We start from the raw sequence: 22,771 nt of genomic DNA, 5'->3' as shown, positions 1-22,771 counted from the left end.
AGGTTATGTTGGTTTGCTTTACTGTTTTTGCAAAATTTGAATATCAAGGAAACTAATTTTTTATCTCTAATAATTACTTAGACATAATTTCCAAATTATTCACTTTTGATTTTTGCTTTTCAGTTTCATCATAGATTCAAGCCTGTCCACCTGAACAGAGAAGGCAAGACCTTTGAAGGTAAACCCCCAGGTCTGATATTTACTGATAGGAACTTGGGGAAGCTATTTAACCTTTCTTAATTTCCTTTTTTTCAAGTTTTAAAGAACCTAAAACAAACAACTAAACAATCTATCTGGCATGTTATTGTGAAGATTAAATGAGACACAATATAGGCAAGAGATAGTCATTAAGGATTAGTTCCCAGCCGTCTACCCTTGATGGTAATTCTTTGCTTTCTTTTTTTTTTTAAGCCAACTGTGCAGATTGCAGGATTTAGTTCCCTGACCAGGGATTGAACCCGGGCCGTTGGCAGTGAAAGTGCAGAGTCTTAACCACTGGACTGCTGAGGAATTCCCTTGCTTTTGTTTTTGCAACTATGTTCTTTTGAAAAATGTTAGTTCATTGGGGGAAAGACCAAAGTCTGGCTAAAGAGCTACCAGACTTACACATTTATATGTATGCTATCATTTTTAAAAATTTGTCCTCATGAATATAAGTTCCTAGAATGTTCATGATATTTCACTTTAACTTAAATTTATAATCTTGGTCCATGTCCTTCTCAAAGTCACTGATAACTGAATCCAATATAGACATAAAATATTATTTTATTACCATACCCACTCTAGAGAAATGATCTACTGTTATTAAAAGATGAGTAGAAAAGGTAGACATTATTTCTACCATGGTCATTTTATAGCAATTTGAAACTCAGGGTCACCAAAGAATTTATGAACGTTCCTCTAAACCTATTTACATTCTATCATATTCTACTGCTAGAATTACATCTGGAGATAACAGTTTTCAAGACCTGAATTTCTATGATATAAAAATGAATAATGAGAAAGTGAATATTAATTAATAGTAATAAAGCAATTGTTTCATTGACTTGCAATTACATATGCCCTTATTTTTATAAAAAAATTATAGCATTCAATTCAGAAACCATGCTCTAAATTCACATCCATTTCTTATACAAGGGGCTTACAAAACCTGATTCACTGTAAAATCTCTGAAGTAAATAAAGACAAGCTATATTGACTTAACATTTCTTTAAGAAATCTGGCAAGATTTCTTGCTAGTTTAGTTTCATGCAATTTCATATACTCCAGTTGAGTTTTTTCTAACCTACATGGCCCTAAAAGATTTGGTGGAGTAAGGTGGGGTGTAGCTTCTTTGTTTCAAGCATCTTCCACATGTAATGGGATAAGTCTGGGGCAGTACTCACCGCTGACATGATGAGCTCTCCTCCCAGGTTCTGGATCTCAGCTTTAACTTGACTGCAGATTTTCAGCTGGTGAGAGTAGAATTTAATCTGTTCCAGGTAGGCCAACAAGTCCTGTTTGCATGACGGATCTGGGCACTAAACATGAATGATATAAAAATGGAAATAGCAAAACAAAGAGTAAGTAGATCAGAGCAATTAAATATTGAGATTGCAAGTATCTTATAAGGCACTGACTTTATTTGCATTGAGTCCCATCTCTCTGAACAAGACCATGTAGATTCTGATATGCTTCCACCATTAGAAGAGTTTCTTCATGTTCCAACCTTAACTACTTTAGCATAGACAGAAGAAGTAGTAAAGGAATTTCCAGATATGAAAAGGTAAATGAAATAATTGCCTTTAATTTATGATAAGGTTAGAAGCCTTAGATTTCATTTTTAGGTAAATCTGAAGAAGTATTTAAAATGCAATTATTCCCTTCATCTAAAGTTGCTATTAGAATACTCCTTGGGACTCATAGTTCTGCATTTTCTGTCCTTCGTTATTTACATGGGCATTAAAAACATCTGCAACAAAACATATATTATGTTCTATTACTTTCAGCATTTAATGTTTTTAGCTGTTACTGACAAAAAAAAAATCATTTCCACCTTAGCTAACAGCTGTGGATCTACCTAGAGACAAGAAAGAGGCAGCATACATGTTTTAGAGATGTATTAAATTTCTTTATAAAAAACAGTCTCCTACATTATGTTAGCTTCTGTAAGGAAGTTCCTGGAGTAGAGCTTTGTGCTTAATCATAACGTGATAAATATCTGTGGTCAGTGTTTAATGTTTGTGTTCTTTCTCCTATGCAATTAGAATAGATTTTTTTAAATGCCCGATAACTTAATTTCACTTTAAAAACATTCATACGGATATGGAAATATGAACTGTAACTTATATGCAAAAATATTCACTGCAGCCTTACTTACAATACCAAAATTTGGAAATAAATATTCTATAATAGTGAAAAGATTAAATAAGGATACATATCTATATAGTGTAATATTATACAGTCTCAAAAATTAATATTTTCAAAGGAAAATGTTTTTGAAAGGTAAAAAAACACAGCATTTAAAATTTCACATACTATCTCAATCAAAGTATATGAAAAATATGTGTTTATGTTTGTGTTTAAAACAAAGTGGGAAATAAATATGTGAAAATGGTAAATAAACATGATATAATCAATATTTTTCACTCTTCATATTTTACATATCTTAATATATATTACTTAAATTATATTATTTCTATTGTAATTAAAATGTTCTTATTTTAAAAGCTTTAATTCTAATAGCCAAAAATGAAAACTGAAAAGTAGGATGAAAGACCTGAAATTATTCCATGCATTCCTGCTTTTACATAGTAATTAATAAGCTGGAGTGTTGTTGAAAAATTCCTGAGAATCTTATTCTCTCTTATATTTGCTAAATAGACTAATCTGCGTAGCTCCAGAATGTGTGGACAAGATGAGAACATGTGACTTTTGAGTAAAATTTAGTCAACAAAGGTAGCAAAGATATAAATTCTTCTGCAGAAATACTATCAACCTGCTAGATAGGCATGGACAGATGACATGACACGTGATAACCAGCCAGAGAGGCGATCAGATAAGATGATAGAGAGACCTGTATATTAAGGGCGTTTCTCAACTTTTTAACACAGAAGAAAGGATACTCTCACAAGTCTCATCAGGAGGATTAAACTGTAACTAAGTAAGAAGAAAGAGGAGAGGAAGGGAAAAAAAAGGAGAGAGAGAGAGAGAATGGGGGGGAGGTGGAAGAAGAAGCAAAAAACAAGTAACGGAAGGGATTTATCCAATTTACACATGAGAAATGAGAAGTTTAGAAAGCATAATAATTTTCCCAGGATTGAAGAGCTTATGCTAGAGCCAGTATTTGAATCCATATCTACTTGCTTTTAAATCCATTTTATTTTCAATCGCTGAACTTAGGAGAATTTGGAGTGAATTATTTTTTTAATCACAGATTACCGTGGGTTGCATAGTTTCAAGGAAAAAGAGAATTTATCAGAACACTATGTCTATTTTGAAGTGAAGATTGCTTAGATTTTTTTTAAGACAAAAATTAGCTCTCTAGAATTACCTATAATGATGACAGGCAAGTCATCTCATTGTTTTACCACGACAGGAAGTTGATCTTTATTAGGTACTTCTTATGTGTCAGGCACTGTGCCATGTCCTTTACATGCATAATTCTAAGTTAGTATTCATAGGGCCATTTTACTGAGATCTAATTATTGTCATTTTGCATACTTGCAAGCTAGGTTTTGGATAGAATTTATGATTTGCGTAAAGATATGAATTGAGTTTTCTCTGTTTCATTCATTGCACAATGATCTCTTCTTATGACATTCATTCAAAACATTGCTTTGTCTATCCTGAGTAATGAATGGTCTTATCTATTGTTTGTTCTTATGGATGGACATAATGATAATCTTTGACACATACAGTGTTCTGTCATATACTCTTCTAGGTGCTTTACCTATAGTAAATCTTTTAATAATCACACAACTTCATGAGGCAAGTTCTATACCTCCTTCTCTATGCCTCAGTTTCCTCCTTAACAAAGGAGGAAACTGAGGCATAGATAAGTTAATTGACTTGCCCAACTGAGAAATAGTAAAGATGGTATTCAGACTCACATGATCTGGCTCCAATCCCTACCTCTAAGGTCTAGGAACAATATCAGTCTTCCTGCCAGTTTTATCTTATATATAAACAGTAAATTGCCACTCTGATTTGTAAATTGGTTGCTTAAATTGACACTCTTATCTGTATATTGTAGGTACTATTAGTATGAATTTGTTCCTTAAAGACCAGCACTACTATATAACTTCTGATAAAATCAAACTTGCAAATTAATAATTAGATTGTTAACTGATAACCAACGTTGCAATCACCTAAGTTTAAACAAAACATAAAGTCTCTCTCAAGACACTTTCAAGGCCATGCTAGAAGAGTCTAGAATTGTGTTAAGCAAAGAATGAGTCAAATGAATAGAAAATTTGAAGTTGAACTTTTGAAATTAAAAGTTACCTGACCCAGATTTACCCTTCATTCCCAGAATTGATGAAAATGTTGGTTACACCTAAAGATGGTAGTTTTATAAGTGAAGTATGAAAAACATAGTGATTAGTAAGTTCCATACTATAAGATTTGTTAAAGCCTTCTTTTCTATTGACATTCGGAAAGTCTTTCTGAGTCACTTTTAGCTGCCCAGAAGCAGATCTAGGAGAATGAATCATTCCCACTTTAAGAATGCTCTTCTACTATTTGCCAAACCTCTGTTATTAAAATCAAATTATGTTTTCCTCACCTTTTATATTTTTACATAAAGCTAATTGAAAAAGTTTGGGACCTAGGTTGGTACTGTGTGGGCCAAAAAAGTGCCTTCAGTTTTTTAAGTAAAAAATAAAAGACACATTTTTCATTTTCACCAAGAACTTTATTGAACAATGTATTCACCCTTTTGTTCCATTACCTTCTGCCATTTTTCAGGCAACTTCATAATTCCGTCTTCCAAAAACTTTTCATCTTTTTGAGCAAAGAACTGTTCCAGGTACCTTTTACAGTCTTCCAGGGAATTGAAATTTTTTCCATTAAGAGAATCTTGTAAAGACCACAATAAATGTAAATCCGAAGGTGCAAAGTCTGGTGAATATGGTGGATGAATCAGAACTTCCCAGCCAAGCTGTAACAGTTTTTGCCTGGTCATCAAAGAAACATGTGGTCTTGTGTTATCCTGATGGAAGATTATGCATTTTCTGTTGACTAACTCTGAACGCTTTTTGTCCAGTGCCACTTTCAGTTGGTCTAATTGGGAGCAGTACTTGTTGGAATTAATCATTGGGTTTCCTGGAAGGAGCTCATAATAGAGCATCGGTCCCCACCCTTTTTGGCACCAGGGACCACTTTCATGGAAGACAATTTTTCCACGGACGGTGGCGGGGGGGGATGGTTCAGGTGGTAATGTGAGCGATGGGGAGCGACGGGCAGCGGCAGATGAAGCTTCGCTCGCTTGCCTGCCGCTCGCCTCCTGCTGTGCGGCCCGGTTCCTAACAGGCCACAGACCAGTACCGGTCTGCAGCCTGGGGGTTGGGAACCCCTGTAATAGACGACTCCCTTCCAATCCCACCATATACACAACATCACCTTCTTTGGATGAAGATTGGCCTTTGGTGTGGTTGGTGGTGGTTCATTTCGCTTGCCCCACGATCTCTTCTGTTCCACGTTATTGTACAGTATCCACTTTTCATTGCCTGTCACAACTTGTCTTAAAAATGGAATGTTTTCATTACATTTCAGTAGAGAATTGCATGCAGAAATATGGTCAAGAAGGTTTTTTTCGCTTAACTTATGTGGAACTCAAACATCAAAGCAATTCACATAACCAAACAGGTGCAAATTATTGTCAACACTTGATTTGGATGTTTTGAGTATGTTGGCTATCTCCTAAGTGGTATAACATTGATTGTTCTCAGTTATTGTTTTGATTTAACTTCAACTCTGCCCGACCATGGAGCATTGTCCAGAGAGAAATCTCCAGCACAAAACTTCACACACCACTTTTGACGCGTTCAGTCAGTCACAACACCTTCTCCATACACTGCACAAACCTTTTTGTGTGTTTCAGTTGGCTTTTCCCTTTCTTGAAATCGTAAAGCACAATATGCTGAAAATGTTGTGTTTTTTCTTCTATGTTCAATATTAAAATGGCGACACAAAAATTCACCACTTTTGATAAGTCTTTTTTTTTAAACGCACACTGATATGACAGCTGTCACCTATGATCTAACAAAATTGTTTTGAATGAAATTAAAGACTACTAAGTGCTACTAGAGCCATCTTAAGGAAAAAACCTTTCGGCCCACCCAATAGAACATTCATTTCCTTTACTTTTTAAAAAATAAAATTTGCACAAAAAAACTTTTAAAGGAATACTGCTAGGGACTTTTAGTCAAATCAAGTGGCAGAATATCATAATACATTTTGGTTATTGTTTCCCAGTTTATTAAGATAGGAGATGTTAACCAGCTAACACCTGGTTAGCTTTTTAATGCATGGATTTTCTTTTTTTTAATTTAAGTTTTATAACCACCAGGACACTCACTACAGACAAGCAGATGGCATGTCAGCTTAAGTGGTTTTGTCACATTAAACCGGCTTTCACTCTTCTAGTAAGATGCTTCATACCAATACAGAATACATCATTTAGTAATGAGAGGAAAAGTGAAGAACATTTATTACCTTTCAGTTTGAATTTTAAGGGCAAATTAGCAAAGTGAATACTAGTTTAGCTATTTTTTTTTGCTCATAATGGAGTTTAAACTTTATTTAAGACACAGTTAAAATGACTTTTCACAAGTACAGACAACAAATTCTGCTAAGCTGGCAAAGTTTGTTAAGGGAAAGTTAATAGGTGTCATTGTGAATTTCTAAGGTAGAAATTTCAAGCAACCAGTGAGAACAGAAGCACTCTTGTGTCCGTGACCTTTCTCTTCCCCCAGGGCTCATTTCTCCACCTATACTCCAGCCCAGAGGCTGTCTGACTTCACCTTCCTCAGGGTCACAGATCATCCATGATCCCATCTTTTTCTGTACTTTTAATGTCTTTTTCTATCCTTGAATCTATCAACATAAAGTCCCTCAAACCAAAATCCCTCCCTCAACCCTGTAATCCCATCTTTCTCTCCTCTTGTTCACAAACATGCTTTCTAAAAATTTTCAATGCCATCCCTATTGGTGTTCTGACTTTTCATTCTTGGGCATCTTTTCACTCTTACCCTCTTCTTGGATAATAGTATCAATATATGCTGCTCTGGCTTCATCGATCACTTACAAAATAAACATGACTAAATCTCTATCATCCAGCCCTGTCTTCAGAAAATCCATATACATATTGTATTGCCCCAGCTCATCTCACTGTCTTATCAAGATTTCACACTCAACACATACAACCCTCCACTGTCTCATACTCCATCTTGCCTATTATAGAACCATTTTTCCTGTTCTATTAACTATCTCAGTAAAGAGTGCTTCCTCCCTCTCTCCCATCTATTAAATTTGGTCATTTATTTGAGTTGATTCTACATCCAGAAATCTCAGCATACTTTGAACGTTTTTCTTCTTTGTTATGCCTATCATTGCTGCTCTTTAGCAAACTAAGGTTTCTAAGACACAAAAGAGAAGGGTATCTATGAAAGTATGGTAAAAATACAGTGGAACTCTTTTATGATGACGTGATGGAGGATGACATTGATTCATATGGTCTAGAGTGGACCTGCTGACTTGTGAGAATTATATTTGGGAAATTATAGTTTGGCATTTTTCAGTGCATAACTGTTGTTTTACCAGAAATTATATATGTTGTTCAAATTTTGTCACATCTCCTTATTTAGACTAAAATGGTCTTAAAAAATTTTTTTTTTAATTTATTTAATTTATTTTTGGCTGCGCAGGGTCTTCATTGGGTCTTCATTGCTGCTTGCGGGCTTTCTCTAGTTGCGGCGAGTGGGGGCTACTCTTTGTTGTGGTGCGCAGGCTTCTCATTGCGGTGGCTTCTCTTGTTGCAGAGTACAGGCTCTAGGCACGCGGGCTTCAGTAGTTGTGGCTTGCAGGCTCAGTAGTTGTGGTGGAGCACGGGCTTAGTTGCTCCGTGGCATGTGGGATCTTCCTGGATGAGGGCTCAAACCCGTGTCCCCTGCATTGGCAGGTGGATTCTTAACCACTGCACCACCAGGGATGTCCCTAAAATGGTCTTTTTAAAAAAAATATTTATTTAATTTGGTTGTGCCAGGTCTTAGTTGCAGCGTGAGGTCTCTTAGTTGCGCATGAAGACTCTTAGTTGCAGCATGCATGTGGGATCTAGTTCCCCGACCAGGTATCGAAGCTGGGCCCCCTGCATTGCAAGCATGGAGTCTTACCCACTGAACCACAAGGGAAGTCCCTAAAATAGTTCTGAGTTTAAGAACTGCTTCAAATTCATTTTTAGTTTCAACTTGGTTTGGACATACAATCGTTGAGAGACTGCTATCAGTGACATATCCTTTGAACACTAATGCAAATTAAAGACAAAGATATTTTCCATCTTCATCAAAGCTCCTTTCCTTTAGTAGGTGTACAGTTTTGGCCCAACCTACTTTTCTGCTTTATGCTGACTTCCATGAGAAATTCTCAGAAGGAATGACTTCTCTATGTATTAGATTAAAACTCAAAACACATCATCTCCCTCCCTGAAACGTGTCAACTGAAGAGTTACTTGGATTGAAATAAACTTATACAAATGTTTTATCCTGTATAAAGAATATGGTTATGGAAAGGATGGTGAAAAGGTAATTCAGACAAATTTTGATTATTTGGATTTTTGGTTAAAGTCAGCCAGCCACCTGTAAGGAGAAACTTTCCTCATCTTTCATCTTCCCCTCTTACACCAAATAGCCCCTTCTTCCTAGACCCTAAAACACCTTATTCTGGGTACCTAAGGCTATAGTTTTGTGTACATGAAATAAAACTGAATATATAATCACCCTCAAAGCATTGAAGATATTGTTTCAATGGGAAAATGACAAAGACCCAATAAAAAAGAAAAATAGTAAAGCAGCATACCTTTTAACAGGAAACTCTTACTTCAAGGATGCAAACAGATAAAATATTTTCAATATTTTATCTATTCCTATTTAATTTCTGAGAACCTGCTATGCATTCATTTTTATAAAGTAGAGGTTCATTAATCTGGAGAACAAATCTAGGTATCAAATTCTCTGTTCAAAATAAATTTCAGACAAATAATTGTATCAAAATACAAATATTGTCACAAGATGCATCTAGAAGTTATATTCTTAAGAGACATGTTAGAATGATATCATTAATGCTTCATAAGTTTCTTTGTAGTGTAGTTTTATTACATTTTTTTTTACTCATAACATCAGCAGGAAACAATACAAATCAGGCTAGCCACCAACAATATTTTGTCAAAATATCAACATAAATTACACTTGGAGATTGTTTTGTTCATAGTTGAGTGCATTGTGTATGATTTGCCTTGGAATTCTTTATCTTGTTTTTTAAATGTCATCTTTCTTAAATTAGTTTTGGCTTTCAATATATTTAACACTGAAAATTCATTTTAATTGTGTCCTGTTAGGGTTAGGTGGGAGTACCAGTCAACAATCTGGATATCGTTGCTTTGGAAAATTTACAGTGAAGGAATATTAGGATTCAGACACAACACTCAGGGGTTAGAAAGTCCAATTTTGTCCTCTTGCACAAAACACTTTAGCAGATGTTAATTTTATTTTGTTTCCTATTCACCTCTTTTCTGTTTGGGGTAGGTTGCTTCTGTGACTAATTGAGATCTTTCAGTGTATTATTCCTACCTTGTGAGGTATTTTCCAGTTCATCTAATTTAGAATACCCACTAACGTGATGATTTACCATGAAGAGTCAAAGAATTGAAAGAGATGTGTACCAAGAGTCCGAAATACTAAATTTGTAAGAAGCATACTTCTCCAACTTGTCATTCTCTTTATTCATGAGGAAAATGTTTAAGAATGGTGATAACTAACAACATCCTGACCTTCAGGAATACACTGGCTAATTGAGACAGGATTTGTACCAGATTTCTATAGGACTTAAACAACATGGTCTTGGATGGCATATGAAATCTACCTCACCATCTCAAGATAATTCTAAACCCAAGAGATGTTGAGTGATTGGGACAAGTAAGCTTACATTATGCTTCTGTATGTTACAACAGAAGATTTTCAATCATCTCTTCCTAGCTACCTAATGGTAATGCCAGAGTAGTAAATTGTATGTAGTTATATACAATAAACATATGTTCAAGGAAGCAAGACAGGGAAGAAGGGTTAAAAAAAATCCAGGAAGGCAGAACTAGAAGTATCAATTTGATTTCATTTCATCCTCTCTACATATGAACTTTGACTCTGAAACTTTATAGAATGAAACTAAATTGGCCCAACTATATATATATTTCACAAATCCATGTGGGATAGAATTGAAAATTGATTGATGTTTGACCTTCTGACACTCTAGCCCAAAGCAGACTGGAAAGCATCATAAAAATTATTAAAAGTTTTTTTGGCTATTAGTTTGTTCAAAATTAAAAGCAACCAATGTTCTGGCAGAGGTTTTTCATAATATACATTGACACTGTAAAAATTGCCTTGCTTATTTACATTATTCAATTGTATTCCACAACCAATTTCAGTAATTATTTTTGTCTAAATTTTTTATGTTAATCTATCAAAAAATATCCAAAGCACAATCATAGAGAATCTTCCCAGATAGTCACTATAATAAGTGATTCAATTCTGATTCTCCAGAACCGTATTTATTTAGATGAAAATTAAGTATATATTTGAAACTACTTTACTATATGAAATGGAAAAGGCCAAAGAGAGTCATCCATAATTCTTCATTAGTCAGTGACTGTTTCTTTAAGCTTCTTTTAAAATGTCAAAGTTATATGGAAGTAAGACAATACTTTTGCTTTCTTCCACGCAATGTGAATAATGTTAAAAACAATAGCATAATTTAATACAGCTATGTTATAGAAGTACCTACTGCACGGTGACCTAATCCAATTAAAGAAGAATATCAGTCAAGAAGAAAAGGACAACTTCAAAGTGACACAATTATTTGGACTTTGAAAATTGTACATTCTAAAATAAACAGAAGTACACTGCTAGGAATCATTAAGTATTTAAAAAGTTATTAGAACACATAAATCTGTTTAATGTATTATGGTTTCATTTATCCTACTACTATTTGTTTCATAAAAGTGAATGCAATAAAATTCTAAAACACAGAAAACCATGGGCAGATTTGGGCTTCAGTCATTTATTCATAGTAGATTTTGAATTACATTAGAATAGAGTTTGTTTTTAACTGTAAATACTGAATACTAAAAAGATTAATAAAATGTTTATAGTGCTTAAAGTATCAAGAACTTGAAAAAATATATATGACCATATATGTGAATATATATATACATTCAAGAATGTTTTAAAATATTTGTCTCTGTTATTATTTTTCCTTAGTTATTTCTCTTCCCTTATATCCAAAAATATAATATCTAATAAGAGAAAGTTCCTCAGGTTCCAAGAAAAAGAGGATGAAAAGATAAAATAATAATAAGTAGCCTAATAGAGTTTCTCTTAAAGTATATGCACAAAAAATATATGAAGTAGTTTCAGATTCAAAAAGACAACTGTTTTTTTTCCCCCAAAGATAGATAAATATGTATTATGGAGTTGAATAATGTAAAACCTGCAAAGGAATACTATACCTCAGTTTGAAATAGTAATTGAATATCTCAGTACATTAAAGAAACTGACAGATTTCTCAAAGTTAAGCAAAAGGTAACTCTAATAATGTAGCTGCTGCTTAGAAAACTGAAATAGAGACATGAGAAATCTAAAGAAAGGAAATCAAGTATTTAGAGCATCTATAAGGATTAAATACTTCCTACATTTTATACCTTCACTTCAGTATTCTAATTACTATTTGTCTCACAGTTTTACATAGAACGCCAGAACGTATTGTTTATGTTCTGAAAACCTAACATACTTTTGAAAAGCACTAATTTTGAAGAGCAAAAATAAGAAATCTGAGATATTAAGAAAAAGAATACTAACATTGGGTATTACAGCCAGTTAAAATAATCTGAGAATATCTGAAACTCAAAAAGCTGATATTTAGAATAATTTGAATATACTTGAAGCTCAAAAATCTTAAAAATAATCCAGCCCTAAATAATAATAATGATAATAGTAGTAATAATAAAGCACCAAGAAATAAACTTCCTCAGAATAAATTTTCCACTACTTCTGTGTTAATTATGCAAAAAATTAAAAATAATTCAATAATAATTTAGGAAAAAACAGTCCAACAGAGTAAAAATTCAACTTTGTTTTAAACAATGTCAAATGACAGACAGCAATTACCATGAATTTTCGTCACATCCATTTGTGAAGAACTCACCTGGTTGGCAATCTGCCGAGCAAGGACGTCCATCCTTGATCCTGATTCTGATATCATTTTAGCTGCATAGATCACATCCGTTGTATGCTTCAGTGGTCCTTTTCCCCTTAAAATAAAAGAATACATGTTTGTTGCAGTGGTTCATGCTCAGATACAAACACACACACACACACACACACACACACACACACACACACACACACACACACACAAGATTTGTTACCCCAAAGTATAAGCCATTGGTTTTACATAGTTCAGTTTTAAACAGGCCATGATTAGATTCCAGTATTAAATGAAAAATTTTTTTTAAAAGGCCTATTTTGTTAAGTTTCAGGATATTTTGCCAAGAAGATGGACTCCATTTTATCTTCATTTTCATGTATTTTTTACAATAAACCTTAGCCCAGAGATACTTTTGGTGGATGTAGACCTCTGAACGCAAAGGTATTTTCTTCATTCTGGGTGGAAACATGAGATTTTGGACATTTTATATGTTCAACAGTGTACTTTGATTAGCAGGGATGCTGTTAATCCTCCTATTTTTAATTTTTTTTAACAGTCTTTTGGTTAACTGTACTTTGTTTTTATCACATTACCTCTCCTCCACAATTATTTCATAATAATATCAGAGTAGTTGACTATGAATCTGGAGTCACACTATCTCGGACTATTTCCCCAAACAGACTGCTTCTTACCATTTGTGTAAGTCAAACAAGATAAATACCCACTTTCTGCCCCAGTTTCCCAGTGATAGGAAATAGCAGCACCCACCACATGGAGTCATTCTAGGGACTGCATGATTTAATTTCCACAAAGTGCGCAGAACGCTGTTTTAAACAAAGTAAGCATTCAATAAGTTGTTATTTTTGTGCTTGTTATTTTAAGATAATTTTGGTTTCTAATGCCATGGAATAAAAGTTAGGTTTATTTAGGGATTTGCAATGTAGTTAAGAAAGAAGTACACTTCTTACATAGTTGGAGAGGGATAAGGAGATATTTTTCTGTCTTCTCATTCCTCAAAAATAAATGAAGACCTGACCTGAATGGATATAAATGTTCCATTCACCTAAAACTGCTCCTCTCCTTATTCCTTTATGTCCAATTCCTAACCCTCTACTGAGTATCGACACACTGGCTATTCCAATTATGTGGTTTCTGTTCCTTGTTCCTAGCAGAGAATAGGACCCTGAAGAAATCACTCACTAATGAAACTGTTTTGATGCTTTGCCAGGAATAAGAAGAGTGAGGAAGATGGAAGGAGGAATAAGCCAGTCAAGATGAGGAAAGGGAGATTCTGAGAGGCCAAAATACAGTGGAGTTGAAGAGAAGGGGAATGGACACAATCTTTGTCCAATATCTTATTTACATCTTGGACCAGTCTTGAGGGTAGATGCCCTAATGTTAAATCTAATAAGATGTGTTGTTAAGAGAAAAATCTCTGTTCACGTAGGGACTATCATTCTATACTAATACAAGATAGAGGGATTCATGCAAAGGAAAATGATCAGAGTATTCTACACCTGAAAACCTGAACATCAAATCACTTGTGACTGGTATGTCAGAAAGGCCCTTTCACTGCATTTTATTCATGGGGCCTCTCAAATAAATTACAAGCAAGTTTTCCTGTAAAAATGGAACCTCACGGCTAAGAGGATGAAAACCTGGCCTCAGTAGATGGTTATCACCATACGTCTCTTTGAATCTGCTGACATAGGTTGCTTTGAATTTTTCTAAAAAATCAACATCAATCATTACAATTTTTTTGAGTTGCTCTTATCAAATTTACTTTATGCATCAGGCAGGACTAGATGTTATGTACATGGTTATGTTCAAGACAGGCACTGCATTTCATTATGTCTATGCATCTCCAGAGAAAGTTAAACTTAAATAAAGCTGTCCAAGCTCCCAAAAGGCAATGCATCAATTCTCAAGGTCTTAAACAACGGACAAAATTTGTTACTAAGGACAGTGGCTAATGCTCACTTGGCTTAAATAATGGACAAAGAGTTTTATCTAAGGGATGTAGCTAATGTACCCTTCCCCTCAAAATAACATATTTCCCCATATAAAAACCCTGGGCTGATGAAAAGGAAATTACCTCTAGCTTTAAATACACACCTTGTTATGAGACCACTGTCTTAAACACATATAGAACTTAAAAGTAACAATAATATATTGTGACAGACTCTACAATTATTCTCTTCTCCTCATGCTCCTAATTAAATATACTGCCTGGCAAGCTTCCTACTGAGTGCCAAACAAAATATACATTTTACAAATGATTCCATATTATGCCAAGTTCCAGAGGAAGCTGCAATTACTGAAACTATGATAAATTTTTAACATTCTCAGCTTGAAATGTGCGATGTAATGAAGGCTTTTCAAATTGGAAAATACATTCAAAGGTTGTTTCTGCCATCATTTTCATAATGGGTTCTCAGGATCTCTGTCAGCAACTTGTGTCTTAAATCATTGAGTTTGGATCCTACAGAGAAAGATACCCAAGGAGGAGGGGGTAGACTTTGGAAATATTTTAAGGAAACCAGAGGCCAGAAATCTTTCATAAATAGTGGTTACAATAATAATCTATCTATCTCCTCAAAAAGGAGGGCAGGCCAAGCTCTGGAGTAGACAGTCTGCCAGTTAATCTCTTAAGTTATAGCTTAGAAGGTACAATGAGAAAGGCTGAACTAACCCAGTGATGTTGATGCCATAGACAATTTTATTAACAAGTGAAAGGGATGCCTTTGAAACTTGATTTATTGGTAAAACACAAACCTCTCAGCCACTTTTGATACTGCCCCAACTGTGATTCTCACTCCTCTCCCTGTCCTCTCTCAATTTCTGGCATCCACCCCTCCCTTCCTTCTCCTGATTAGCATGAGAAGCAAGAAGATGATACAGCTGATCAGTAACAGCTCAACTAACTAGAGATCTGGTTTGATAATAGAAAATATAAAATAAGTTTCGTGGACTTATTTTATCTTTTTAGCAACAAAGAATATCTTTGAAACGACTTGGTATTTTCTGCTACTGATTAAAAAAAACAAAAGGCTTGTTTATATCTTTTGCACTTTGTAGCCCCTAAATCTTTGATAACGTAATATTATTCCCCCTTTCATGACCAAAAACTTTCCCTTTAATCCTTTTCTCCTTTATATTTTTATAGAATAAGTCTCATGACATTGTGGTTAACTTAAGAGATGAAAACAATGATAGCATATATTATGGTCCATAATAGTAGTTAACATACTTAGTATTTTCTATGTGCTAGGTACTATCCCATACACAAATTAATTTGATTATAATAATCCTGTGAGGGGCTTCCCTGGTGGCGCAGTGGTTGAGAGTCCGCCTGCCCATGCAGGGGACGCGGGTTCGTGCCCCGGTCCGGGAAGATCCCACATGCCGCGGAGCGGCTGGGCCCGTGAGCCATGGCCGCTGAGCCTGCGCGTCCGGAGCCTGTGCTTCGCAATGGGAGAGGCCACAACAGTGAGAGGCCCGCATATCACCCAAAAAAAAAAAAAAAAAAAAAAAAAAAAAAAATAATAATAATCCTGTGAATTTAGAATTATTATTAACCTTATCTTGCAGATGAGAAATCTGAAGGAAAGAGGTATTAAATATATATTTTATCAAGTTACACAGCTATTAGGTATCAGAGATGGGATTTGAACTCAAGTAGTCTAGCTACAGAATCTGCTTTTAATGACTATTCTACACTACTTCCAATAAAATATACTAAGATGACATTAAAATATTTAGAAAGATCTCCTTAGACACTGGTGAGAGTTACCGTGAATGCAACAGAGAGCTAAGAGAAGGGTTAGATTTAGACACTAGGTGGCAAGGAGGCCCCCCAGCAGTGACTTGCTCATACACAACAGCCTCAAGGAACACAAACCAAATCTACGTCCCAGACCCAATGAAATAAAAATGTGCTACATTACACAGGCTTTCTCAGTCTCGTCAAAGTGTTGAAATAGCACCAGTAGCCTACGATTTTGAGATTTCTTTCTTGAGATATTATAACTTTTCTTTATTACTTTTCTTGGTACCTTTCCTCCCTCTCCCTTTCTCCCTGGATTCTAATCACTAAATTCAAAACTCAACTGCTATAAATGCCATACTAGGATGAGAGATTGAATGTTGATTTTTATTTATAATACAACAAATAGAACTTTTACCTGAGAATCTCAGCTTTAGACATAGTTATTTAATTCTAACACTCAAATTTAGTGCTGCAATAAAGTAGAGTGAAATGAATACGGACTTGGGAAATACATTTTGTCTGCATCCTAATACTTATTAGCCATATAGCCTCGGGTAAATGAGTTTGTTGGTCTGAGCTTATTTTCTCTTCGTTAAAATAATAATTGTGTTACTTCCCACATGGTAAGGATACATAAAATCATGTATTTTACAAAATATTTGGCACACATTAGGTGCTCAGCAAATTTTATTTTTTATTCTCCTAATCCCTTTACAGATATTTTATAAAAATTTACCTTTTGAATTTTTGTTTAATGATTATAGCACTTGCCAGACAATATGAACTGACAATTAAATTGAGTTCCTTCTTACACCTGCTGACAATATAACTCTGTACAGCCTTGTCCATAATATCCTTTTACTAATAAAAAAATAAAAAAATAAATATATATACCTATAAACTTTGTACGTGCATACTTGTTATTGTTGTTCAAGGTTGTTCTTTAACTGCTTTTAAGGAGCTGAATTACATTTAATGACAGGTCTTTTTGGTGTTATAAACGTCCCAAGATTAATGATTTAGCTCTACAAGGATACTGTCAGAATTCTCTTACTTATAATTCTGACTTCAGATACAAAAGAAAAAAGTAATTATCATGGAAGCAGCTGAAAATGATGAGATAAAGAGAGATGCCAGACTCAAGCAAGGACATACTGTTTCTCTACTATTCAAACATGAAACTTGAATTATGCAACTCTCTCCCTCTGGGTGTTACTTTCTCTTGTAAAGTGTCATTCTCAAGTTTTGAGGACCCTATAAAAGTTCTTGGAAAATAAGCTAGTGAGTTATCAGCTAACGACCACCCTGAGTAATTAGTATCCTGAGGAATCTTCGAGATTCAAGTCTGAAAAAGGTGTTGCCCCATGAAAGAGGGGAAATATTGTCTGAACATTGCATATGTATATTTTTTCATTTCTGCTCCTCTCATTCCATATTATTCAGAGTAGCCTGGTTGCTATAAGAACAACATAAAAATATCTTAAGGGCTTAACCTAATAAAGGTTAATCCTCTCTCACATCACAGTCAGGGTGGATTGTGGGTGATGGGTCATGTACCACACAGTCATTTAAGAACTCAGGCTCCTTCTCATTATAAGATAACCTAACCTCTAAGGCTTCACAACCCTCAGAAGGGTTCATTGCATCAAGACAGCTGACATGGAAAATGAGTGAGGATCTCATGGGAAATTTTAGGGATCAGGATAAGAACTAGAACACATTACTCCCACCCGAATTCCAGAATCCAGACACACAGACTCATGTAACTGCAAAGAAATCTGGAAGAAGTATTCTATCTGGGCACAGGAAGAAAAGAAAACAGCGTTTTATGAACTCAGAGCATTTCCTCTATATACAGTCCCAGAGGGGCTAAAATCCAATATTTTCTTTTGTCGTTTTAGCAACGAAAGTGTGTGATCCCTGTGAAGGGAATTTTGGATGTCACCAAGTAGGTGGGGAAAAACTGGGAAAATCCCAAGTCTCTTCACCAATACAGCTGAAATTATAGGAGATGCACTTTGCCTGGGCAGAAGACCAATTCTATCTTTTGTTTTGAAATTGTCACCATGTAGATGGTTTATTATTAAAAATAAAAATTATGTAAGTTTACTTTGTGCATGGTGATAATAGCCTTTCATGTTCAATGTTGTGTTTGTTTATGAAACAAGGATAGGGCATATTTTAGAGATCTTTTGGGGGATCAGCCTGGGGAGAATACTTTTAAAGTTATTAATATTATTTCAATATTATTATTGTTGCTGCTGCAGTTGTTTGTGTGTATATGGGCTCTGTGTACGTGCACGAGTGTGTATGTGTGTGTGTGTGTGTGTGAGTGTTTGAAGTAGGAATTCCCTTCCTCAAATGTAAAAACTAATTTTCTAAAAAAAAAAAAACCGAGACATAAACCTTTTGTCTATTCTTAACTGTCAAATTTTCTAATTTACTCTCCACCTGTTAATGTTGTTTCAAATCCTAGACAGATTGTAAAATTTAGAGGAGATTTCATGGAATACCCTTAAAGAGCCAAAAATGCTAAACATCTAGGTGGAAGCAGAAGCATTAGAATTCTTTAATTATAATTCTATATAATTGTATAGGGATAGACCTTATTTAGCAAAGTTCATTTGTTTCCAAGTTGTAGGCAAAGAAGAGGTCACCTAGCCAGGCATTCTTCTTTTTGTCTTTAGTAAAACAGATACACAACCTTCTTCAGTTCTTCCTAAGTGTGAAGATTTTACTATTTTCCTATGTAATTTTGTACTGAAAGCATATATAACAAACTTTTTGTGTGCTTACTATGTTCCAGACACTGTTAAGTTACTCAATTTTCTCATATCCAGCATTGCTGCATAGTGTTGTGCAGGTTGTTCACTGCACAAATTTAAGAGTTGCCATTCACATCATGGATACTCCCATAATAGTGCATATCACAATTTATGCAGCCTTACATGCTCATTCTTCTAGAATCTATTATCTTTGTCCTATACATGAGAATCAAAAGCTTAGAAGTTCAAATTCCCTTAACTTTTCTCCAAGCTATATGAATATCAGTTGGTCTAAATTTAAAAGCAAGGAGTTTAAGTCATTGGTACTTCCAGAGCCAATTAAAAAGAAATCATGTAGATGGAAACTGTCATAAGTTTTCTGTCAGTATGCATCTTGAAACACTGAAATTCAATGGATAGCTCTGAATCAGTGGAATGTTTCACATACTGCAAAGAAATATACAAGAGCAGAGATTCTTAGCCATTGTCCTGAGTGGGGTCCTATTAAAGCATCATTATCTGTCTATCTGAACATTCCCAAGGGTTACAAAATAACCTCTTTCTCAATGAATGTTTTTTTATCAGTAACCTCACATTTCTCTTTCTCTTTCTCCCCTCCCCCCCCTTTTTTTTTCCATTCTACTTGGGGCTGAAAGAAGATATACGTAGGGGAAAAGAAAATCACAATTGTTTTTTTCCCTCTCAACTGGATTTTTGAGTTTTGGTTCAAAGAGAGATGTAGCCCAGCGACGGGGGCCCATGATTGATCATCAGAAGTTTGCTAGAACCAAAAATGAAGCGATTAATGTTCATTTAAGAACTGTAGCACTGTTGAAAATTGTGGTGTATAAGTCTATGTTTTTTCTAGTGAACTCAGCCCAATTTTTGAGTAATAAAATAAGCTGTTTTACTATCTCACCTAAAAGATCATAGACATCTAGGAAACATTGTCACTATCAACCACTTTTCCAATGGCAAGGAAATGCCTGTATCAACCTAAAGAGAAAACTATAGTTGGTAGTTGCATGGATGCTGATTGTCACTGCTCCCTCTATATCTAATCAGTTGTCCTCTTAACCTTTCTTCAAGAAGAGTCATTTTATTCATTTCCTACTGCTGCTGTAATGAATTGTGTAATGAATTGTCACAAACTCAGTGGCTTAACACAACACACATATCACTGTACAGTTCCAGAGGTCAGAAGTTGTAAAGAATTTTCACCAGGCTAAAGTCAAGGGCTTGGCAGAGCTGGTTCCTTCTGGAGGCTCTGAGGCCAGAATCCATTCCTTTGCCTTTTTCAGCTTCTAGTGGGCACCTGTGTCCCTTAGCTGTGGCTCCTTCCTCTGTCTTCTGAGCACATCACTGCAATTGCTGCCTGTCATCACATCGATGGCCTTCTCCTTTCTGATTTCTTGCTTCTTGTGAGGACCTCTGTGATTACATCAGGCCCACCCGGATAACCCAGGAGAATTTTCCCATCTCAATATCTCTAATGTAATTACATATACAAAGTCTCTTTTGCCATAGAAGTTAATAGTCACAGCTTCTGAGGATCAGGAGGTGGACACCAGGGAGAGCCATTATTCAGGCTGCCATAATCCTCAAGAGTCACGACCAAGTAGTCCGACTTGGCTCCTATGAGTGAACTACTAGTTTTCCTGGACTTAGACCAAATCAGCTTGAACAAATTGACAGCACTCTGGTGCTAGCTTCTCCAGCTTGCTAGTTCTTTATTTTTACAGCTGCCAGTGAAAGTTTCAGGTTCTTGGTTCTTAATGGTTTGCTAGCTGTATATTCCTTTCCTTACAATTCATATCAAAGGGTGGGGCCTGAAGAAATCTGAAGATCTGGGAAAACCAGAGTTACCCAGAGAGACTATTTTCGTTCTTTTCATAAGACACTCAAAAAAAGTATACCTGCTGCTTACTTGAAGGGGTCATTTAGGGACACTATAGTTGCAATCACTTAAGAAACATCTTGGAAGCAATTGGTTAAGAAAGTGTGAAATACAGGATAAACGTCTCAGTGGTGGCTCTCCAGACTCACACTGGGGGTGAAAACTGACAAGGAAATCCCTTTGTACGTCCCCTCAGTCATGGGAAAGTACCCCTCCAGCAGCAGCAAACCCCACCACCACCAAAAAAATAGGACTGTATGTCATTATTCATTGATACTTTCTCAGGACATAATGGAAAATCCATACTCAGCACCAACATTTGAAAACAGGTCTTTTCTCTCCCTCTCTCCATTACTTCTCTGAGCACACACATTAACCAAAGCTAACGCACTGTAAATACAATCACACTCTCCAACTGTGGCAGTCCCTCTTTTTCCTGTTGGCAGTGGCCTCGGCATTAATCATGTACATGATCTCTTACAGAGCCTGGGCACTTTTTCCAGCTTCCCCTTAAACCACTGTGATATATGGGCTGCTCTTATTCCTTTAATATCAGACCAAATTTGGGGGCTCAGAAGATAATCATTTTCAATTTAGGAAAATAATATAATTTAGCTTTTATTATTCAACATTCAGACCTTCTTAAAACCAACATACCAACTCACTTCTAAATCTGGTCATGGCCCAGTGTTATCCTAAGGTCCAGTTGAAGAAACATACAGGGGGTAAAAAGGCCACTAGCTTAGTAAAGGCTTATCACAGCTAATATATTGAGTACAGAGTGGGTTCAAGTGTCTGGCTTGCCACCAGTATCTGACCTTCATGTTCTGGAGATGATAAAAACTGGCAGTAAATTTTTGGCATGCCCTCCCTCCCCTAGTCTAGTCAGATATAGCTGCAGCTTTTTAAATATTAGGACACTATAAGGCCTACCATTTTCACTGGGCTCATTCAGATTGCGTATGACTTGAGATATCCTGATTTCTGCAGCTAGTCTTTTTCTTAATGTGCCACTATTGCTGCTCTCCATTGCTTTGCTATATTGTATTATTTTATTGTACAGTGACCCAAAGCTGATTTGCATTTAAATAAAGGGTATGATTTTAAAACTTGAATGAAATAATCAGTGCTAGTTTAGACAAACACATTATTTTTTACTTTCTCCCCCTATCTGGTCTAAGAGTCAACTATTTAGCTAATGCTATGTGAGACAACACATGTAATGCCTCCTCAAGTAAAAGTTAAAACAATACTATTGTAAAATAGTAGTCATCCAGTATTATGCCCAGCTGTGTGATCCACCCTCTTGTCTGTACGTGCCAGCCTTTGCCCTAAAAATCTCTTGCCTTGGGGATAAGATAAACTCATACCATACCCAGGTATTTGGACCTGCCTTTATACTGTATGGCTCTGTCTAGAGGGTCACATGGTGATATCAGACTGAAATATATGAAAAGGACTATAACCTAGTTTAGAATTGTATACTTAATAATTTATTTCTGATTAAACCAAAATTACAATAGAAACACATAGAAAGGGTAAGTCAGGGATGCGATTTTTCTTTTTCCTTCCTTCCTTTTTCTTTTGTAACTTTCTTAGATCGTGTTGCTCTTTGTTAGGTGTGAGTGCTTTGGTGCTGCCCCAGCAGTGTGCCTTGGGCCATGGTGCCAGGATGTATCATAGCACACGCCTCTGCTCTTTTCTACAGGGGGTCTATTTCATTCAAGGCCTGCCAGTTCTCTCTTTCTGAAAATAGGCCTCAAATGTTTCCTGAAATTCTTTTGAAAACTTTAATGATGGCATGCAAGCATATTAAACTTGACTCAGATAGCTGCCTTTCTCTCCAGCCTAGAACTCTTCTCCAAACCCCAGTGTTTCTTTTTT

General features: G+C 35.5%; 1 protein-coding gene across 4 annotated transcripts in view; it reads right to left on the bottom strand.

The window, feature by feature from the left end:
* CTNNA3 (catenin alpha 3) overlaps window positions 1-22,771 on the bottom strand; it is a 1,725,986-nt gene that overhangs the window by 54,855 nt on the left and 1,648,360 nt on the right. For all 4 annotated transcript variants that reach the window (XM_067025523.1, XM_059054939.2, XM_059054940.2 and 1 more), the window contains 2 exons: window positions 12,454-12,559; window positions 1,386-1,520 (listed from right to left, as the gene is read on the bottom strand). In XM_067025523.1, coding sequence (XP_066881624.1) covers window positions 1,386-1,520; window positions 12,454-12,559 — 241 coding nt within the window. The remainder of the gene's footprint in view (window positions 1-1,385; window positions 1,521-12,453; window positions 12,560-22,771) is intronic.

Source organism: Kogia breviceps, chromosome 2 (assembly GCF_026419965.1).
Source record: "Kogia breviceps isolate mKogBre1 chromosome 2, mKogBre1 haplotype 1, whole genome shotgun sequence".
Taxonomy (NCBI): domain Eukaryota; kingdom Metazoa; phylum Chordata; class Mammalia; order Artiodactyla; family Physeteridae; genus Kogia; species Kogia breviceps.
The sequence above is the reverse complement of the archived record's forward strand: the minus strand, read 5'-3'. Positions and strand labels throughout refer to the sequence as shown.